Source organism: Maylandia zebra, linkage group LG13, assembly GCF_041146795.1.
Source record: "Maylandia zebra isolate NMK-2024a linkage group LG13, Mzebra_GT3a, whole genome shotgun sequence".
Taxonomy (NCBI): domain Eukaryota; kingdom Metazoa; phylum Chordata; class Actinopteri; order Cichliformes; family Cichlidae; genus Maylandia; species Maylandia zebra.
Window position 1 is genome coordinate 17,344,330 of NC_135179.1, and position 21,810 is coordinate 17,366,139.

The 21,810-nt window shown below is 38.7% G+C and overlaps 2 protein-coding genes across 2 annotated transcripts; both read left to right on the forward strand.

Moving 5' to 3' along the window:
* Nucleotides 1-660: 660 nt before the first annotated feature.
* rgra (retinal G protein coupled receptor a) lies at nucleotides 661-7,679 on the forward strand. Its single transcript, XM_014409856.3, has 7 exons — nucleotides 661-832; nucleotides 1,109-1,265; nucleotides 1,626-1,747; nucleotides 2,263-2,416; nucleotides 2,513-2,630; nucleotides 7,144-7,257; nucleotides 7,517-7,679. The coding sequence occupies exons 1-7, from the start codon at nucleotides 754-756 to the stop codon at nucleotides 7,658-7,660; spliced, it is 888 nt and encodes a 295-aa protein (XP_014265342.1). The 5' UTR covers nucleotides 661-753; the 3' UTR covers nucleotides 7,661-7,679.
* A 10,901-nt stretch (nucleotides 7,680-18,580) lies between these two features.
* On the forward strand, nucleotides 18,581-21,393 carry slc18a3a (solute carrier family 18 member 3a). The gene has a single exon (XM_004551686.3). The coding sequence runs from the start codon at nucleotides 19,070-19,072 to the stop codon at nucleotides 20,618-20,620; it is 1,551 nt and encodes a 516-aa protein (XP_004551743.1). The 5' UTR covers nucleotides 18,581-19,069; the 3' UTR covers nucleotides 20,621-21,393.
* Nucleotides 21,394-21,810: the final 417 nt, after the last annotated feature.

The following is a 21,810-nucleotide window of genomic DNA, read 5'->3' on the forward strand; positions in this document are numbered from 1 at the left end:
TGATCAAAATCTTTGATTCTTTGCACACAAGAACAAAAAATTATAAACAGAGATACAGAACAGCAGCACTGGCATGGCTCCGCTGTAGAGTGCTTCCAATAAATAATTGGTTAAGATAGCTTTACTGAATTGCAACACATTGCACACACAGGCTGCAAAGCACTGGTGTGAAAACGGTAGTCTTAATCTTAATCTTAATTTTGAATAATGTGTATGAATGCAGATAATAGCAAATGCCCACAGACATTTATCACTGTGTATTTTTAGTATTATGGCTTCAGTTGTACTTTTTAGGCTTTTCAGTTTTAAATCTAAACACTGATGCATGGGGAATGCAGGTGTGGTTCTGATTGGCAGGGGCATTGTTTTGCAAACACTTGTTGTGCCTCCATGAAGCAAACCTGTGTATATACACGGCTGTGGACTCGGTCAAACCCGAGTCTCGTCGTTTAACTTCAGCAGCCGCTGCATCCTCACCGGGACACCACAACACAAAGGCTTGTTGTGCAATTAATAGAAGGCTTTATTGTTGCGGCGCGTAAATGCGCATTAAGGGTTATGTTCCGCGTTCATTAAGACATTCCTGCGCGGATTGGGGCGACAGAGAGGCTTTACATAATAAACTGCAAGCATTCACGTGAAATGCCCCTTTAAAAGCCGGCTCTCTTCGGTCACACCGAGGGGCATCGTAAACAAGCGGAACGAGAGGAGTCTGTGACAGCTGCACTTTGGTGTGTCAAACCAGGCTTCAGGATGGTTTCTTCGTACCCTTTACCGGAGGGCTTCTCCGAGTTTGATGTGTTTTCCCTGGGATCTTGTCTGCTTGTGGAGGGTAAGTTATGTCTTGGAATTCAGCCAAATACTACGAGGACTTTGCCTGCTGTGTTTGCCATTAACCTACGCCAGGACATGTCTCCTCCCGGTCACTGACACGGACCCGTTTCTCTGTAAACTTGCAAAATAATGCTTACTTATGGTCTAAAAACAAAATAAAATAAAATAAAAATGAATGCGACGAATTTCGCCTGAGGTGTGAGCTATTTCGCAGTAAGCATCGCTGTGCGCGCTGATTTGCATTGTGTGCGTTTTTTGTTCCCCTTCCCCAAAGGTCTGCTGGGCTTCTTTCTAAATGCGGTCACAATGCTTGCTTTCCTCAAAGTGAGAGAACTGAGGACTCCCAGCAATTTCCTAGTATTCAGTTTAGCAATGGCTGATATTGGCATCTCCATGAACGCCACGATCGCCGCTTTCTCCAGCTTTCTGAGGTGAGTGATGTAACCACCCCTTTCATAATGGACATCGAGGTCCATCCGCATGTGGGTGGGATGAAATGTAATGAGAAAATAATGCCGGTGACAATAGGCTACTGCTGGCCACCTGTTGTGACGAATCATCTGTACAGAGCTGTATAATCGATGTAGAGTGGTCCAATTAAGGCTGTACAGTGAAGAGGGTCAGTACAGAGCATATTCAAACTGCAATCAGGAAATGAGACACGTTGCTCTCAGTGTTCACCAGTTCATGGATTAAATGTTATACTAGTGATTTGTTTATGTATTTTACTAAAATTGGTGCTTAAGGGGTTTCTTGTGTCAGTCAACTTTGAATACATCCTCTGTCTTTAGGTATTGGCCTTATGGCTCTGATGGATGCCAGACTCATGGTTTCCAGGGCTTCATGACAGCTCTTGCCAGCATCCACTTTGTAGCTGCTGTTGCCTGGGACAGATATCACCAGTACTGCACCAGTAAGTCAATATCTGGCTGATGATACCAAATGCAGTCAACTTTTCCTCTCCTATGTTGCACAAATGTGCACATAAATCAGCCAAGTACACTGCTGTCTTTAAATTTTCTACAGACAAAATAATGAGACAATATGCAAATAAATAGCAACCTGAACAGTTGCTATAACACAGGCTGACACCTCTGTACTAAAACTGCAACCTGGAAGGCTTGAGTGTTAACAATAAGTCCTACACCTTATTTTTAAACATCATTACCAGGGTACATGGGCAAGAGGAAATGACTCAACTCAAATGTCCCTTGGTTAGTGCAGGGTTTATTACACTGTTGTTAACTCTGTTATAACTGTTGCAAACAAGCAGCTCTAGTTAAGATATTAGTTTAGCTAAGAATGCACATTTGTTTCTTAGCAGCAGTGTGACATTTAAAACAGAAACAAAATCAGTAGCCTACTTGAGTATGCATTCATTGTGTTGCTGGTGTTTAGACTAGTCATAAAGAATATTGTTCTTCCCAGGGACAAAGCTGCAGTGGAGCAGTGCCATCACTCTGGCTGTGTTTGTGTGGCTGTTCACTGCCTTCTGGTCCGCCATGCCCCTCATTGGCTGGGGAGAGTACGACTACGAGCCCCTCAGGACTTGCTGCACACTGGACTACAGCAAGGGAGACAGGTACCATATACAAACATAATTTCTGCACAGTGCTTGCAAGATAAATATATGTTATTTTCACTTTTTTTAACCTGCTGTGTGTGTCTCTGTCCATAGAAACTACGTGTCCTACTTGGTTCCAATGAGCATCTTCAACATGGGTATCCAGGTGTTTGTCGTCATGTCTTCTTACCAATCCATTGCACAGAAATTCAAGAAGACAGGAAACCCCAGAGTAAGTTCAGTAAATTAAATTATGCACAAACTTTAGCAACATAAGATTAGAAGAAGATGTCTTTTGCTGGGGAAAAAGGTGTTGTAGATTGCACTGATATCCAGATTCACTTAGGAGTAGCAAGAAACGCATACAGAACAAATCCAAACAAGTTTAACTGAATTTTGGGAATTACTCCAAAATCAAAGAATCTGACATTTATAAGAACAGATGCATAAATCCTCTAAAATATGTAGTCCTTGTAAAGGCTCTCTATGCTTTGAAGTTGCCCACTGAAAGAAATCAGAGGGATTCTCCTCAACCTAGCATAAGCACAATAGCCTCATGTGGCCTTTATTCAGAGACACAAAACAGTGTGTGAATGAAGAGCATTTACGCTGGGATATATGTAGGTCATTACCACAGGGTGAAGATCAGTGGCTTTAGCTGGGAATGTGGGTACTGGTGTGCAGTGAGAAGAACAATGTTCATTAGGGGAGTTCTGGAGGGGTTGAATCAGGTGACCCGCTTTGTGTTGCATAAGCTCATTACTTACAGTCATCCGAGCTGGCTGGAGGGACACTTTGATTACAAACACAAACTGCCCAGTAGATACACCTAGTACTCCACCAGAGAATAGAGATGGCACGATACCACTTTTTCATGTCCAATACCGATATCATAAATTTGGATATCTGCTGATACCGATATGAATCTGATATAGTGTGTTTTTTAATCAATAAAACTGTTTTTTTAAATATCTTGCTGCTTTTTGTATAAGTTCGTACTCAAGTTTAAAAACAAACAAAAACTAAAGCTATTCTGTTATACCTGTATGCAAAAAATACACTACACCCAAAATATTTCATAGTTCAGCAATACTGATCAATCTAATAAACTTAAACCTACTCCATCCTTCCTATTCTGGTATTTTAAAGAGTAAGCAACCTAACTAATAGGGCTCTAAAACTCCCAGCAAAAAAATAAATAAAAATAGGGAACCACCCACCCTCCACCTCATGATGCTTAATTGATGTAATCAACTTTAATTTGATGCAGTGTGGGGAAAAAATGCACAGAAATCAATTATTTTTCAAGAATAATTAAATAGATTCAACATCTTTCTTCAACAGAACTGCAGACTGCACAGATGGTACCTTCCCAAAGGAAAAAGTACTATAGCTTACTAGGGTATATTAGACTTAATAGTTACTATGTACAGTAATGGACTTCTATAAATTTTACATCAGATTAAAACTTTGGTTGTAAGATTCAGATAATTATTTATTAAAAGCTGGACATTTTAAATGAGAATAAGAAAGAAAAGTATGTCTTTGTGCCCCCTTTCCCTGTTCATGCCCTATCGGCCCCCCTGGCTAAACTTTGCTAGATCCGCCCCTGCACAGTTACCAGCCGTCAGCTAAGTAGAAAACGATCCTGGTGTAGAAAGTAATATTAAATAAATTCTAACAACAGCTTATCAAGCTTAAACGTGCTGCTGTTGTTCAGCCGCTGGTTTCCTCTTTCTGGCGCGAAGTGAGCGATAGACAAGCAAGAGAGATGGACTCGCGACAGAAAAGCCGATCAGCTGATCATTGATCAGTTTCATGATTTCATGATTGAAGTAGCAGCAGGAGAGGGAGGGAGAGAGAAGAGACAGTCGCTCCATATATCGGCTGTAAAGCTTAACGCGGGAATGCTTTACAAACATTCAGAGATGAACTTACACACTTGCTTTACTTCTCTCTGGGATAACTTCCTCGGAGATGAAATGCCAGATTGGTAGGCTATACACACAGCCGCTCTATCACCTGAGGCATACTGCTGCCACGGTTAATGATCCAAGTTATGCCTTGTTGCAAGTTTTGTGAGGTGCTTTTTTTTATATTTAATGGATCGATTACATTTTTTATTTCTCTCCGATATCCGATCCAATTTACGTCAGTATCTGACCAATACCGATACTAATATTTGGATCGGTCCATTTCTACCAGAGAACAGTAATTATGTAATAATCAAACAGTTTACAGTCAAATTATTAGAAAAGGGGGAAAGTCTGCATTAAAACTTGGAAGCAGAACAACGCCTAGGAATGTGACACAACCTAAATTAAGGAGAGAAAATGGTCACAAATAATTTGGGGTTATCTAAAAGAAAACTCCATCTTGTAAATGTGTAATCAGTTTTACAGAGCTGATCATTATCCCTTCTGGAAAGGTTCAAGCATAAGCAAATGTCAGTGTTTCTTTTCAGCTACTTACAGATGATTAAATATAAGTATGTAGGGAATCCCCGATATATGTGGATGGAGTTCGGAGATTCTTTTCACAGTCTCAGCACCACACAGATTCACCATGGTGCTAGAACACTTGGACATTTTGACTTTAAGTGGACTTGTATGTCATTGAGGTTTTTTTTTTCTTTTGGTTTGTTTGTATTAGAAAAAGACAGAAAACAGTAGTTTGTGAGCCACAGATTTATCTGCCAGGCACAACAGCAGTAAGTGCCTGATCAGGATTTAACAGACAGTGACTTTGTGTACTCTTCCACAGCTCAGACAGATCACAGTTTCTTAGCTATAGTTCCATTATAGCTGTTGGGACAATTTTATTTAGTTTTTTGTAAGCTTAGTATATTTGCTGTTATTTAAAGTACAGCCTGTTTAAGTCAGCAATATTTTTTCCGTCTTTTTAGCTTTAATAATAGAGACTTTGTGGTACTGTGCAGTGTTTACATGTTCTCCCTGTGCTTTTGTGGGTTCTCTCTGGGTACTCTGATTTCCTCCCATGGGCCAAAGAGACGAATGTTAAGTTAATTGGTGAGTCTAAATTTGATGTAGGTGTGGATGTGAGCATGAATGGCTGGCTCTGTGTTAGCCCTGTAATTTGTCTGGCAGCCTGCCTAGTGTGTATTCTGTGTCTCACCCACTGTCAGGGGTGATACAGAAAATAGATGGACGGATGGGATTTTTATAAGCTTAAATCAGGCTAATGTCCAGCAAAAGCACTACAGTGCATATGGCTTTATTTTGATAAAGTATCATTAAACACAGAGAATTTTGTCTATTCTTGTCTGACTTGGTCTGATTGTTATCACTTCTTTATTTCGAGCATTTTGGAGTCTTCATCTTTCTCTGGGGATAAATTAAACAATCCTCTATAAACAAAACTATTTTATTTACCTCATGAACCTAGAAGCAAGCTCATTTTACTGAGATAACATTAACACTCAGTGTAGGACGGTCTTTCACAAACACACATTTGATAAAATGGCCTCAAAAACAAATTGTTTATAGAGGTTTAGCTAATGTAATGTTCCCATTTGAAAGTCAGTTCATTCAATTCTACCAAATTGGTAGCAGTTCACCTAGATTGCACTGCCAACATCGTCCTCATAGAGCCTAAAGTTTAAACCTGCTTTCATACAAAAAATGAAAGCCCACAAAATATTTGAAAATCACTAATGTACTCTGATTGCTTGGCACCTGTTTTCAAAAGATTACTATATCACAAATCAGGAGCAAAACAAGAACTTATATGTCTTTATAAGAGGCAGCTGGTTGTGATGGTAGCCCAGTTAGTTGGGTGCTGCTTGAAATGTGTGAAATCATTATGGAGAATTTTTTAAAGCTGCTTTGGTGCATACAGAAATGTGTTTTACTGAAATTTAACACTTTTTTTTTTTATCTCGACCCCAGCTATCAAATTAAATTTTTTAGAAAAAAAGTGTTCGGACTTTCCTTTTACAATGGGTCTTTAAGGACTCACTGTCTGGTTTCCCTATGGACGGTCTGTTTCCCAGGCAGTACAAACTGAGTGTGTAATAATAGCCTATTAAATAAGTAAGTAAATATTTATTTATAAAACATCCTTCAAGATAAATATCACAAAGTGCTTCACAATGAAATCATATGTTTTTCATCCCACTTTTAAATCAAACATAAACCCCGGTTTTTCATCATTTCTTATGTGTAGCATACATTTGTGGAGCTCTGTGAACAGAGTAAATCTAAACTCAATCTGTGCACACAGTAACCCAAAAAGTTACTATACAATTAAATGACCAAAAAGTGACAAATAGACATTTGTATGCACAGTAAGCAAAAGTGTTCAGTTCTGTGAGGTCAAAAATCTTTTTTTTTAAGGTAATATAGTGTCAGTGAAACGATGTTAAGAAAACTAAAGCTACTTATAGGTAGGAATTGTGAAAACTATATGTAAATTTGTCAGTGCTGCTTTGTATGTGTGAACTGAATAATGTCTGCTTTCAGCCTTGGATTACACAGACCTGCCCTCTCATTCACCCACTCAGTGTTTTTGTTTTGTAGCTTAGCATTGATGATCTTAGCACAAACTCGTTTTCACCAGGGCATGTGACTTGCCTCCAAGCAGACAACCTCATGACACAAAGCCTTTTTCTCACCTTCACTCTTTGTGGTTTGCTAATCATTTTTGTTCTTATCCTCTCTTTTTCCCACTTTTCATTCCTTTGCACATTAATCCTCCCTCCACTACCTATTGTTTCCCCTCCACAGTTCAACCCCAACACTCCTCTGAAGACTATGCTGTTCTGCTGGGGGCCCTATGGGATCCTGGCTTTCTATGCTGCTGTGGAGAATGCAAACCTTGTCTCACCTAAGCTCAGAATGGTAACAACTATCATTACATACTTTGGCACAAAGTTTTTCTGACTCCACTTAGTAATGCATTAAAGAAATACAGCTTAGCTTAGCTGCTTGTTTTTGCATGTAGTTCAAATGTACATATTTAATATAAACCATTTGTTCCTTGAATTTAAAGAATTCTGCCCTTTGTTACAGAAGACATGCAAAGCGCCATGTAGAGTCCAAAACATGAATAAACAACACAAATCTAATTGACCATAATATTTGGGTCCTGTCTCTGCAGATCGCGCCTATCCTGGCTAAGACTACTCCCACCTTCAATGCCCTCCTGTACGCACTGGGAAATGAGAACTACAGAGGCGGCATTTGGCAGTTAATCACCGGGGAAAAGATTGATGTGCCTCAAATTGAGAACAAGTCCAAATAAACTGAGCATGCAATAATTACATGCATTCTGTCCTTGTGGTTTCTCGCAGGTACATAGATGTTTGTGAGTGTCTGTGCATTTTGTGTGTCTTGAGCAGTGGTAGCCATTGCACCTGTTCTGCTCCCCGTTGTGTCTGCAGTTGTATTTCTAAAATGATTGTCACATTACAAAATAAACATATGAAATAACAAGTACCTCCTAATGGACTTTGGGAGATCAGCAATAGTTTATTGTGCTGTTTAATAATATACAGTTCCATACACAACAGCAGAAACTTTGGGCTTGGCTACTTCTGTAACCACATGAATTTCTCTGTCACTCAATTCAAATGTGATTTGTTTTAATTTTGAGTTCAGAATTAAACATATCCATCCATTCATGTTAATCCAGTTAGTTTTAATGCAAACACTCCTGCAGAGCAAGTGATGCACAGAGCAAATATGACTATTTATTCTTTTACAGACTCTGCTACAGCAGCCTGGGATATTTTAATCATTTTTCACTTTGCTTATAGTGCAAATGTCCTTGCAGACAGCAATCAGAGCATTTTCTCCTTACTAGTTGCCTATTTTGCTATCTGGTTGAAGATGAAAGGCTCTTAAATAGATTAATTCAGCTAAAAAAGAGACATCACAGTCTGACATTCAGTTTCTTAATCTTTATGGTGCCTGTTAATGAAATATGAAAGCGCATTCAGGCCACTGATATCCCATCATGTGTTGCAGGGTTGTGAGTGATCTCTCTCACCAGGATGGAAGTGCATTAATCCTCTAAAAAAAGAGGACCATTCTTGAATTCACAGCCCCCACAACACTCTGCCTGTAGATCGACTAAACATGCTTCTTTCCTCCACGCCAGCATCTAAAGTTTGCTATAACAATACAATATCACCAAGAACTGAATAAATCAGTGTTATTTACTGAGGCGAATTCATGTCTGGTCCAGAGTGCTCTATGAATTAATGTTCAAGGAACATTTCACTTCATCCATTTGACTTCTGCATATCATGAAATTTGTTTTTACTTTGATGTTTATGTAAAATACACCATTGTTTAAGCACAACATTGAACAATACACAGTACCATACTGGTTATTATAAAATGACTATTTTTTTTAAGTAGGTTTCAGAAACCACGTACCACATTCTTATGGTTTTCTTTTACCAACTGTTGATACTCGTAATATGAAATGCTAAAATGTAGTTTTGCTAAACAGCAAAACTACATTTTGGAAAACTTTTGGAAAACAGCAGAGTGCTTCAGAATTTAATATAAAAGTTGTTTTAAAAAGGATATGTTTTTAAAGATGAGGACTACTTTAACAAATCATTTTTCTGTTTTATGTTACAACATAAAATACATTTGTGGTCACAAATCATTCACACTCATCATGGACATGAATGCCATGATAATTCTGGGCTTTTAATTATTTCTTAGAACTGTTCATTTTCCCAGATGGAGTCATTGGAGTCAGAAAACAAGAATTTGGTGCCCACGTTTCAAAGTACTTTTATTTTTCTCCAATCCGCATACACACACCCCGACTACTATTTGGTCCTTTAGCAAGTTGCACCTCAACCAGATGCTTTTAGCAGCCATAAACAAGCTTCTGTATAATTGTGGTTTAATATTTGATCACTCTTCTTGGCAGAATTGGTAGAGTTCATTTTAATTAGTTGGGTTCCTGGCACGAATGGATTTTATGCACAGTCCACAAATGTTCAGTAGGGTTGAGGTCAGGGCTTTGGGAAGGCTGTTTCAGAAGTTTATTGTTAGCCTAATTTATTGATTCCAAAATCAGTTTTGATGTGTATTTGTGACTGTGCCAAAATAGCTCAATCTTTGTCTCGTCTGACCATACAATTAAACTTTTCTCCTGAAGTCATTTGACGTATTAATTGGGCAGATCCAAATTTTAGTCAAGATCGAAGGTGTTGAGTTTGGAGCAAGGGCTTTATTCTTGTTGGTACCCTCAGTTTGCTCTCATCTGAGGGTGACAGTTTGGATTTTTTACCAGTACTTGGCAAAGCGGTGACACATTCGAATAACTTATCGTTATGTACAACTAATTGAACTGATTACTGTGGACTGGCAGGTGTTTAGAAATGCCTCCAAGAGACTTTCCTGGGAAAATGCAATGAATGAAATAAATGAAGTCCTTTCAAATCTTAAATATTAGTTGGTGGAATTTGAAAGACAACAATTCTACTCTACAATGTATACAGTAGATTTTGTATAATGACCGGTCCCTATAAAATCCTATAAATACTGGAAAACATTGTTTTTGTGTGGCTGATGTAATGTTTATAATTTGCAGTCATCCTGATTAATCTAAAACAGTGACAACATGCACTCAATATCCATTCAATAATCAAATAATAAAGAATTGCAGATAGATAAACTCTCTTGTCTTTTCTTATCGTTTTATTCATGTAAAAAAGATTATGATGCTTATCTAACAAATGTAAATTACCATTAATGACTGACAGTCCTTGTGAGGTTTAAATAGCAGCTATGTGTGCAGTGCTGGAAACCTCTTTCTCTTGAATCTTAACTTGAGAATTCAAATGAAAAGATGCACAGAGCAAGTTCAACACTTGGAATCAGCTAAACAAGGAAAAAGGATTTGCCTGGTCATGAAACTGCTTGTCCATGAATTATCCAATTACTTTTGACCCTCTGAAAATATGGAATGATGTGTAAAGGGGGTTGTAATTCCTAAAAAACACTAATTCCAAATTTTTCTGAAAAGCTTGAATTAATATTGAAACACTGCAGGTCAATCACATCTTGATTGTTTGCTTTAAAATCCACTGTAGTTGTGTACAGGAGGTAAACTATCAAATAAAATTCACCATTATCAAAAATAAGCATCAAGATCTAACTGTATAAAGATCTGATGTATACAGTATGTATTGTTGCGTGTATTTCTACTCTTCAGTATCGCTATTTGTACTTGAGTTTAGCTCTGGGTATTTCTTCCTCCACCGGATGTGTGTCAGGGTGATTACACTGTAGTATTCATTCAACCAGCATTGTGGACCTAACACTCAGTGGATGTAACATACAGTAGAAGCCCCCAGTTGGTGTTTTTAAGCAGATTAACTGATGACAGTCTGTCAGTTGAGTGTGTTGTTGCATAATTAAGAACTGCTGACACATGTGTCATCAGCAACTTTCTCATTTATTGCAGGTAAGTCAACCATTTTCCATTAGAAATTGGACATTTATGGTTCCTTGATCTGTACTTGAAAAAAAGGACTATTTCTGCTAGATGCAAGAGTCCTCTAGAGATTATTTTAGTAATTATCAACATAAAATAACCACCAGAGCCTTAATGACATGTACATTGAAGTGCCCGGACACTGGTGGGCATATGGAGCTGTCATCTGGTAGGAAGGGTTATTCTGACCCCACTTCCTGAACCGCTGCAGGCCGTTATTAACTGCCAACATGAAAGGATCTGTTGTTTCAAAGAGCATTATGCAATAAATAATTAGAAAGTCAGTTCACCACCAGAGTAAAATAGTAGTAACCCAGCGCTTATCATTTCAGCTCCTATCTGGTATCGCCATAATTTCTCCAGGAATCAAAATAGTGGAACATCTTCAACTCAGCAATTTTAAGTAAAATGAAAAGTACAGGAAGCTTATATTTTCTAGATAATAAAATATTAAACAAGAAAAAAAATAAGAAAATACTTGTTTCTGTGCAGTATGTTATCCCTGACTATGAAGAATTGCTGTGAAACACTTAAGGATAGAGATAAAATCTCGTTAAAGGGTTTATTAATAGCTAATCATGAAGTGTCGTCATATATTATGTCTGCAGATTAATTATTTAAGCCACACTGGCCAAAGATTTACTTCAAATAGCTGCTGGATTATGTTATACTCTGAATCCAAATGTCTGGCAGCAGAGCTGTCACGGCGGGGTGCGCCGGTGTGTGTGTGGAAACAGGACCCAAAAGCAGATGACGATGAGGAGTAGTAAGGTTTTAACAGAAGGTGAAGCTTTATTGCGATGCCGGCAGGAAATAAACCAAGAGACCAAAACAAACAGGCAAAACACTAAGAAACAAAACACTAAGCTGGCAAAAACACTAAGAAACAAAAAACACTAAACTGGCAAGACACTAAGAAACAAAACACTAAAGGTACTAAGACCAAAAAACTATAACTATGACTGCGGTGATGTAAACAGACGAACCGACAATGGCATGGAGAAAACAAAAGGCTTAAATACAGACATGAGGTGATCAGGGGAAGTGGCGACACATGGGGGAAAACAGCTGACAGACATAAACCTAATGACAGGACCAGGAGAGGAAAGCTAAATACAATAAACAAAGAACACATGACATTGCCAGAATAAAACAGGAAATACTAAAACATGACAACACAACTTAACAGACCTAATACGTGATGAATAATTACAAAACCCCAAAAACATAGAAAACCAAGAACAATAACTGCCTAAACTAAAGGAAAATAGGAAATAACACAAAACTGATCACATAACAAAATGAGACAAATACAAAGAAAACTCAGAGTGCTGGGTCGGAGACCCAGCCTGTGACAAGAGCACGGGTAGCTTTTTTTTCCATCGGCTTTCCTTCTCTTACAATCAAAAATATTCAGGTACTTAGAGTTCACTGAGGATTATGTCTGGTCAACCAATGAAGTTTTCATATGGGTTTTTTGAGAGGATTACACAGGAAGATGACTACAAGTGCTGGAGAAAAGGTGGGGGGGGGGCGCAAGGAGAGTCTGGACTGTTCGAGAAAGAAAGAAGTCATGAATCAGTGTTATAAAAAAATAATGTGGAAGATTGGAAGGAATACGATTGCAAGTGTGTGTGTGTGTGTGTGTGTGTGTGTGTGTGTGTGTGTGTGTGTGTGTGTGTGTGTGTGTGTGTGTGTGTGTGTGTGTCTGAGGCCCCCAAAACAAGTCTAGGTAGCATGTGATTTGTATTAACTATATTGTTTGAATGGATCCTGTAGCCTCAAGCACAGACTGTTTTTTAAAAAAGAAGGTGGTTAATGTCTACAGTTTTTGATTAATTATTTTTTGTTGATATTATAAAAACCTCAGCATTTACAAATTAGTCAGTTAATTCCAGTATTTTATTTATATGTGACTTTGCCCTAATTACCAAGTATCCTTCTGTGTGATACACAATCATGCTCACTAGATTTGCAAGGTATATGAAAATACAGCACTCCACCTTCCCGTCTAAATATGTTTACTACTTTATCTCAAAAACCCAAATGCAAAATATCAGATTTCAAAATGGGACTTCACAAACCAAAAGGAGACCTAGCTCTATTTCATACACAGTCTTAGTCAGTCTTAAATCTTACATCAGTACGTCTTTATAAAGCTGGACCTACAAACTGACAAATTGCTAACAAAAAAAAGTAAATTAGCTTGATAATGGGTAATACTTTCTATTAATATAATATTAATATGTTTATGCTAGCCTTTTATCATTGGCTTCTACCTCCTACCTTAATAATAGACAGCTAATGTGGCTACCAGGAAATTGCTAATAGTCAAACAGCTGAGTTACATTGAACCTTAAAGCAGATTCGAGCACAGCTTCTTATTTTTTATAGACAATGCTTTGCTTAACAATGATTTCACAAAGATCAAAGCGCTGTAAAGAGAACTATACAGGAAACCGAGCGAGTGCAACAGAGGCAGAGGTGTGTTATTACATGGCTTTGGATGACGGTGATTACTGTAACATAGCATATTGGAAAAACAAAAATATCTAAAATCATTCATAACGATAATTTATAATGAATTTATAATCAATCTTTTTGAAAAACATACAGGTAGTAATTGCTGCATGTGTGACAATGTCCCACATTCAGATTGGTCTGCCCATTATTGAAAATGTGTATAAAAATAAAAATAAGTGTTTAATAATGTTTGTTATATAAATGAATAAATTATACATTTCAGCAGGTTTAATTCAAAATATTAATAAAGTAAAAACGTGCAACAGGCCCAGTTGGTCTTATTTTAAATCCTTTGGTGAGGAGGAATGAAAAGAGAGACCCAACCTGGGGTGCTAATTCCTCTGCCACCCTTTTTAATAGAACCAGAGAGGGATTTCGGCTCCTCATGACTGACCCCAGGCCAGCCGAGCACAAACACAAGATAAAACATCAGTCGGCTGCCTCAGGTCGACCAAACTCTCTTGACTGTCAGTGATCTTGACTGTCAGATGTGGAGCCGATTATATAACCCTGACAACATGAGACTGCACACGCACACACACAATACACAGCAGCACAAATGCTCTTGTTGAGCAGCCACAGGACAATCAATGGTAATGCTGAACACAGCTGCTCCTCCAATCAGTTCATTGAATTTTAGAAATCCCACTATTTGTACACAGTGTGATTTACAGAAAATGAATGGACATGTGAACACTATATTCACATTCATCTTACCAATAACAATGTACACATAGCACATTACATATTAGCAAAAACATATTTGTTTTGAAGAAACCACATTTTTACAGGATTAGTGTTTCACTATAATCTGGATTAAAGAGGGGCTGTGCATCACTGCTCTTTAGAAATCACTATTTTAAATCATTAAACCACACACTTTGACCAGAATAGGATGTACCGGTCTGAGGCCACTTCATACTTCACATGATTTACATTTACACGACATATTAAATATTTAAGTTTATCAAACAGATTCAAATATTAGACAAAGAAAAAACAAGTAAAGACAAAAAGCAGCTTCTAAATGAAGGTACTTAAAATTGCTGCTAAGAGTGGCCCAACCAGTTATTAGGTTTAGTGAAATCACTTTTTCACACAAGGCCATGTAGGTTTAAATTTTTTTTTTTCACCTTAATAACAGACTGCTTCTTTTTTGTATGCTGGAGTTTTAGCCTGTATTTTCGGATGGCACGGTGTTCACAGACAGTGTTTTCTGGAAGTGTTCTTGAACTCACACAGTGATTTCTGTAACAGAAACAGGGCAGTTTTTAATTCAGTGGGACCAGAGAGCCCAGATATCACACAGGCATCCAATTTTGAGTTTCGGCCTAGTCACTTGCACACAGAGATTTCTCCAGATTCTTTAAATCTTCTGATGTTGTGTGCGGTAGATGACAAAAACACATTTTTATATTGAAGAAAATAATTCTGAAAGTGTTACACAGTTTTTTGCAGATTGATGAACTTTCACCCATCTTTACTTCTAAGAAACTGTACCTCTCTAAGATGCTCTTTTTTAAAATCTTTTTGACACATGTTGCTGTAACCAAATTGAAAATCAGTTATTTACTATACATGAAATAATAAAACGTCTTAGTTTAAATATTTTATATGTTTTTTTATGTTCTATTGTGAAGTGTGGTTTATTAGATTTGCATTTTTTATATACATTTTGCACAGTGACCCAACTTATTTTGGAATCACTGTTGTATACTTAATTTCTTTTTTTTAAAGTTCTCACTCTTCATTGGTGCACAGTGTCTTCTACAGCAGCCACATAGATGAATCACACTCTACTACATAGACCAACAGCTCTTACTATTAATTTGACCTCAGTTGTATTTTACACATAAACATTAATTTTGGCCTAAAGCAGCAGGCCAGTTTATGCACAACATCCAGCCATCAGTTTTTCTAACCACACAGGGCCTGGACGCCATCGCAGTTGACACTGGGCAAGAAGGTGGACACACTGCACAGGTTCCCAGTCTATCACAGAAACAATCCATTCACACACAGAATCACCAATTAGCCTAGCATGAATCTCTTTGGATATCTGCATGGACTGAAGGAGGTTTTAGCACCCCCAAAGAAAGGCTACTCTATATCACTGAAAGTAGTATACCCTGCTTTAAATACAAATGAAACTTTGCATTTAGCATTTGCTGATTTCAGTTTCAGTCTATTAAAAAGAAACTAATATTATAACCATCAGTGGCGGTCCTAGCCTGTTTTGATCGTGCCTATGCCATTCCCACTATGCGCTGGCATGACGTCGGGGCAGCACGAGTACGAGCATTTTTGTTTGTTTGTTTTTTGTCGATGCCCGTGATGCCGCCCCCCACCACGATGCCGCCCCGCCCATATCAAAATGGATAACCATTTAGCTCCACAGGGGTTATTTTTGACCTTTCATAATGTGTGCATTTGGCCTCAGTAGCTTTGGATTTTGTGTGGCTGCTAGAAATTAATGCTTTGATAACTGCTCGAGATTACATGGTGATCTTGAATCTCCTGAGCAAATCAGATCAGAGCAGAGTCACTGGGAAAACAGCAAAAAAAAAAAAGGAAAATGTTGATCCCCTAACACAGCCAATCCAGTTATGAGGTCTGTGCTGGCCCTGAGAGGACATTGCACTTAAAACAGATAAAGATGGGGGTGATTGACAAAATAAGTAAACACAGTTAACTAAGTTTGAAATCTGTATAAACGGTTTGTGTTTATTTATCTGCCACTTCTGTGTGTAACTGTGTCTTCATATGTTTCTGTTTATGCGTGAATGCTAACAGACGGAGTGAGCAAGAGGACGTCAAGGTCAAGAGCCCCTTGGGAAAACCAAAAGCCAACTCGCAGTTTGGCCTTCATGACTGTGCATAAGCTTTTCCGCTACAGTATGTTTACCGAGGGAAATAAATGTGATTATCGAGGCTGTTCTCTCATTAATGTGACATAACATGTGGTCTAAAAATAAAACTAATTTTGAGCTGCCTTTTTGTCAGATTTGTAACAATTATTAGTCGGATTTAACATGCCTACGTCAAATCGCTCGGGGAAAACAACGGGATTTAATTCAAAGAGGGATCAAGTAGAGTGTAAATTAAAGCTAAATTTATTCTAACTTCAGCTTAGAATACTTGATCATACTCATTGTTTCCTTTATGTCTGACGGTCTCACAAGTGTTTAGATTTTACACCGTTGCCCTACATTAGTCATAAAAAATTAGGTCTTTGAGGTCTTTTGGGTCTTTTTATAACAACAGAAAATTAGGGAACACGTATCAACTGGCAGCTAAACTTCATCAAGAACAAAAGATTTCTTTCTTCTTACAGATGTTAACATCAAGAATCTTTGAAGGGTTTTTTTACTATCACACACGACGATTCGTTTAATTCTTTCAAGGCTCATGAATCCACCACATTTAGTCTGCATGCTTTCTATTTTGTTTCATTTCAAAGTTGTTTAAAGAGAGGACAAGAGTGTTGGTGGCTTCTACTTTTTTCTGACTTTTTAGGTTTACTGTGTTTTTCCTGTGCGTCTGGCGCTTAATGTCATAAAGACTTTTGAAAATGTAAAAACATAGTGCACATAGTGAAATATGAGTTTATGATGAAAATTATAAAGAGCAGGAATGAGAGAAAACATTGAAATAATAATAGCAGCGCTGCGGGGATATGAGGACATCTACCGGCTGAACAAATGCACAAAGGGCAAAACACAGTAATCACAGTAAAGATACTAATAAGTAATAACTGATTGATAAACTTATCAAAACACAATCTAGCTAGACGATCCTCATTGATTATATAAATATAACTCACAATCAAACCATAATGTAGCATAATCATTAAAAAACAAACACAAAAACTGATTTTGCTGTGCAGTTATAGGTTGGTCAAAATTCACATCTCAGGTTTTTGTTTTTCATCAATTCAATCTTCCTCCACTAGATGTCGGCACAACTCTGTCTCATATCCCAGGTCTGTAGCTTACTACAAAAGCTGACAAATCAAGTTGTATTTTACACGCGAACACATGAACACAGTATTTGCCTCTCATTGAGTGAAAAAAACAAAACAAAAACGGAAATGAGTTTGAATCTACTTCTACTTCTTTAAATCCCATTGTACCTGCTTTCAGTTTCTTAGAAAGTATAATAATAAAAGTATTAATAATAATGAAATTGTGTATCATGACAAAACAAAACGACATGTGACTCCGATAACTGATTCATGAAAATTCTCTGAAGGGTAGACATCTGTTGAAACTGAATTGTTTTTCTCTCTTTATTAGAAAAAATTGCTGTCACTGAAAAGTCCTGCGGTTACTGTTTATTTCAGCCTCACCACTGGATGGCAGTATCTACTTTTAAAAAGTCAGTTCACTCATTTTATTCAGCTTTTCTGTTTTCTGTCGTTTCATGACGTACTGGGGTTTTACTGATGTTTTTTAAAGTTTGCGACTCTCTCTCTCTCTCTCTCCCCACACACACACACACACACACACACACACACACACACACACACACACACATATATATATATATATATATATATATATATATATATATATATATATATATATATATATATATATATATATATATATATATGCACAGTCATGAAGTTAGCTATATATATATAGTTAACTATATATATATAAACTACTGGGTTATAGCAGTGGTTAACAAAAGCGCATTGTTTAACTGTTAAAACGCATTGTTTTAGTGTCGTGTTCTGTGGAGCTGTCCACTTGATTGTGGTGCTGAATGGAGGGTGGGCGGGGGTCATTTTAAAAACTACAATTCTGCATGTTTCTTTCCTTGTATGGGTACTGCTGCTCGTGATCGCAAATGCATTCCTTGCGTTACTGAATTCAGAATCAACCAGAGAACTGAATATGTGCTCCTCTGTATGTCCGATTAGAAAAGTATTCTACTTTTAGCTTTGAATCAATTATAACCGCTGAAAATCTGGTAAAAACTGTTTAACATTGAGAAGGTTAAACTGAGCCTTTCAAGCAACTCAGTGGACAGCAGTGCGCACTCGGGATTTTATGTTTAATTAGCATAAAAGATCTGCTGGAGAGCAGCAGGACTGTGCGTCACAGCCATTGGCGAAGGTGGGAGGGGGATACCTATGGGAGCCAACAAAGTGCAGTGTGTACTCCTTCCTCCGCCGACAAAAAACATCTTGCCTGATGCGAAATGATGACTTAGCTCACAGCGTTACAGGTGACCGGAGACAGCTGGGAGTGTCTGGGTGCCGGAGGGGCGCAGCAAACGGACCTGAAACAGCCAGAGCACTGATGGAGCCGGCACTGTGAGGAGTGGGTGAATCCCCAATCTGGGAGTGCTGCCCGGGGCAAGCGCGTCACCTGAATGACGGGATATGAGACAATGAAGCAACTAAGGACGGCGGGGATAAAACGAGTGCAAGTCACACAAGTGGAAACGCGTGTGCGATGACGAACAGCGCAAGCGACAGAGAAGAGGTAAAGCAGAGAAAAGTTACTTAGTTAATTGGAGTGCCGGAAAAGAAAACACCATTTTTAAAAGAACATACACACATGTGCCAAGTGTGCGTAATTCTGTGAAAAGCAAACTGAGGAAGCAGCATTTCTTTTTCAAAAGTCAAGACTTGAGTCAGAAAAGGATAAAATCATGGAGCCGGAGGTGACCACAGAGGGCCGGGGCGCTAATATGGCACAGTCTGCCGCCTCCAAATTGTCCCAGATGGGTGAAAGAACTAAACAACTGGGCAATGTAATGCAAGACCCAGAACGACAGAAACGGATTATTCTAGTAATAGTCTGCATAGCACTTTTATTAGACAACATGCTGTACATGGTAATTGTGCCAATTATACCCGATTACCTTGAAGAGCTACAGAATGCAGCGGATCAAAGCCAAGCTGTTGCAACCAACTCCACTAATAGCACCCACAAAATCACCAAGGGGAACTTCGATCTGCAGATAGGCGTTCTTTTTGCCTCTAAGGCCATCCTGCAGCTCCTGGTCAACCCGCTAAGCGGCACGTTTATAGACAGGGTCGGGTATGATATCCCGCTCTTCATCGGACTAAATGTCATGTTTCTCTCCACTGTTATTTTTGCCTTTGCTGAAAACTACGCGACTCTCTTCCTGGCGCGCAGCATGCAAGGCCTAGGCTCTGCTTTCGCCGACACATCCGGGATCGCTCTGATCGCAGACAGGTACACAGAGGAGACAGAAAGGAGCAAAGCGCTGGGCATTGCCTTGGCTTTCATCTCTTTTGGGAGTCTTGTGGCGCCCCCGTTTGGAGGGGTCCTCTATGAATTCGCAGGGAAGTCGGTGCCCTTCGTGATTCTGGCCTGCATCTGTCTCATTGATGGCATATTATGTCTGACTGTGCTGAAGCCCTTCTCTAATCGTGAGAGAGAAAACATGCCAGTTGGTACCCCCATATACAAACTCATGATTGATCCTTACATAGCTGTTGTGGCCGGTGCTCTGATCGTTTGTAACATCCCCCTCGCTTTCCTCGAGCCCACTATAGCCAACTGGATGGAGGACACCATGCATTCCAGCCAGTGGGAGATCGGCATGACATGGTTCCCTGCATTCTTTCCTCATGTCCTAGGTGTGTATCTCACTGTGAAATTATCAGCCAAGTACCCCCATCTGCAGTGGTTTTACGGGGCTATAGGTATGGTATTTATAGGCGCAAGCTCGTGCACAGTGCCAGCCTGTAAAAACTTTGGACAGCTGATGATTCCGCTGTGTGGCATCTGCTTTGGAATCGCCTTCGTGGACACGGCACTTCTACCAACTTTGGGTTTCTTAGTGGATGTGCGCCACGTGTCAGTGTATGGCAGTGTGTACGCGATTGCAGACATCTCCTACTGCGTGGCGTATGCCCTGGGGCCCGTGGTGGCCGGACAGATAGTGCACGACCTGGGCTTCGTTCAGCTCAACTTGGGCATGGGGCTCGCCAACGTACTTTACGCACCGGCGCTGCTCCTGCTGAAGAACGTGACACAAATGAAGCCTTCTTTCTCCGAGCGAAACATGCTCCTAGAAGACGGTCCAACGGGACTGTATGATACGATTAAGATGGAGCAACGAGAGAAAAAGAGAAAGGGTTTGTGTACAACGATCGACGAGAATGGCATTGAGACCTTTGCTCGGCGCTCTTATTCAGAGGAGGAATCCTCTGGGGGAGAGTATGCGTAAAAGACCTTTAGCTGGGTGTTAAACTATCCAAGTGCCAATGTAGAGTTGTCTGTATCATGTCCGATTCAATCAATTCCATAACACTATTATGATTGTGTAACAATATCAATTATTTACCGCTTCTGGTGACAAGTTCTCTGGGTTTTGTCAAATCGAGTAGGTTAAAGCTTTAGCAGAAAGGTACTCGCTTGCGTTTCTTTATTTAAAGGTAAGATTCCTGTGAAAGATTTTGCTGAGATAAATGTATATTCATTAAGAGTGTTTATCATTGTATCGGAAACTGACTCATATCGTGTTCAGGGATTGTGCAAATGTGTTTGAACAAAAGAAGAAATGTAATGCGTCTTTATCTGTAATCTGTATTGTATGTCAAACGGCATTTGAGAAAGGTGGGGAAAAAGGTGAAATCTGCTTTTGCGTTTTATTAATTTTTTTCTGGAATGCATAGGAATGTATAGCCTCACTGTATGATGATCCGCGACTGTACATAAATGTATATTCATGTACATAATTAAATCATCATCATGCGAATGATATTGTTTACTGAAATGGTTTATTTAGGGCACAAATTGTAATTTTTATTCTGAAATGTTATTTTCCTCTATAAATGGAGATAATATATACTTAGAAAGTTATCGCAACTGAAGAATGATATTTAAATGTGTTGTTAAAACACGAAAGTGTCTCATTTAAAGATTCTGACATGTTTTGCCCGTGGAAACAAATTGGTTTGAAAAAGAAAATCTGAAATTAAAGTTTTTAAGGCCAACATATTTGTGGTGCTCTGATCCTTGACCGTGAATTTCAAATAAAGAGAAGCATTTGATTTTACAGTGAAAGTGTAACTGAAAATTTCTGGGGAAATGTCATTGGTTCAAAATATTAATAATTTCAGAGGGTTTTATGGTTTATATGAATAATAGGGTCTATTGAAGCATCTTGTTGGTCACACAAATATCTGCTCATAACGTTAAATGGCGTCATCTGAATCGGTCAGGTGCAGTCAGGTGAAAGGAGTCGTGCACCTAAACTGTTCTGCGTGTAGTGTTTGTAAATTTTGAAAGCCAAAGGAGGGGAAAATCCACGAAAAAATGCGTCCTAATTGTTTTCCTGCAAAGTGTTTCAGCATCTGAGGAGCTCAGATGGCGTCTAAATAAGGTGGGGTGAGCATGTGAAGTGCCAAATAAACT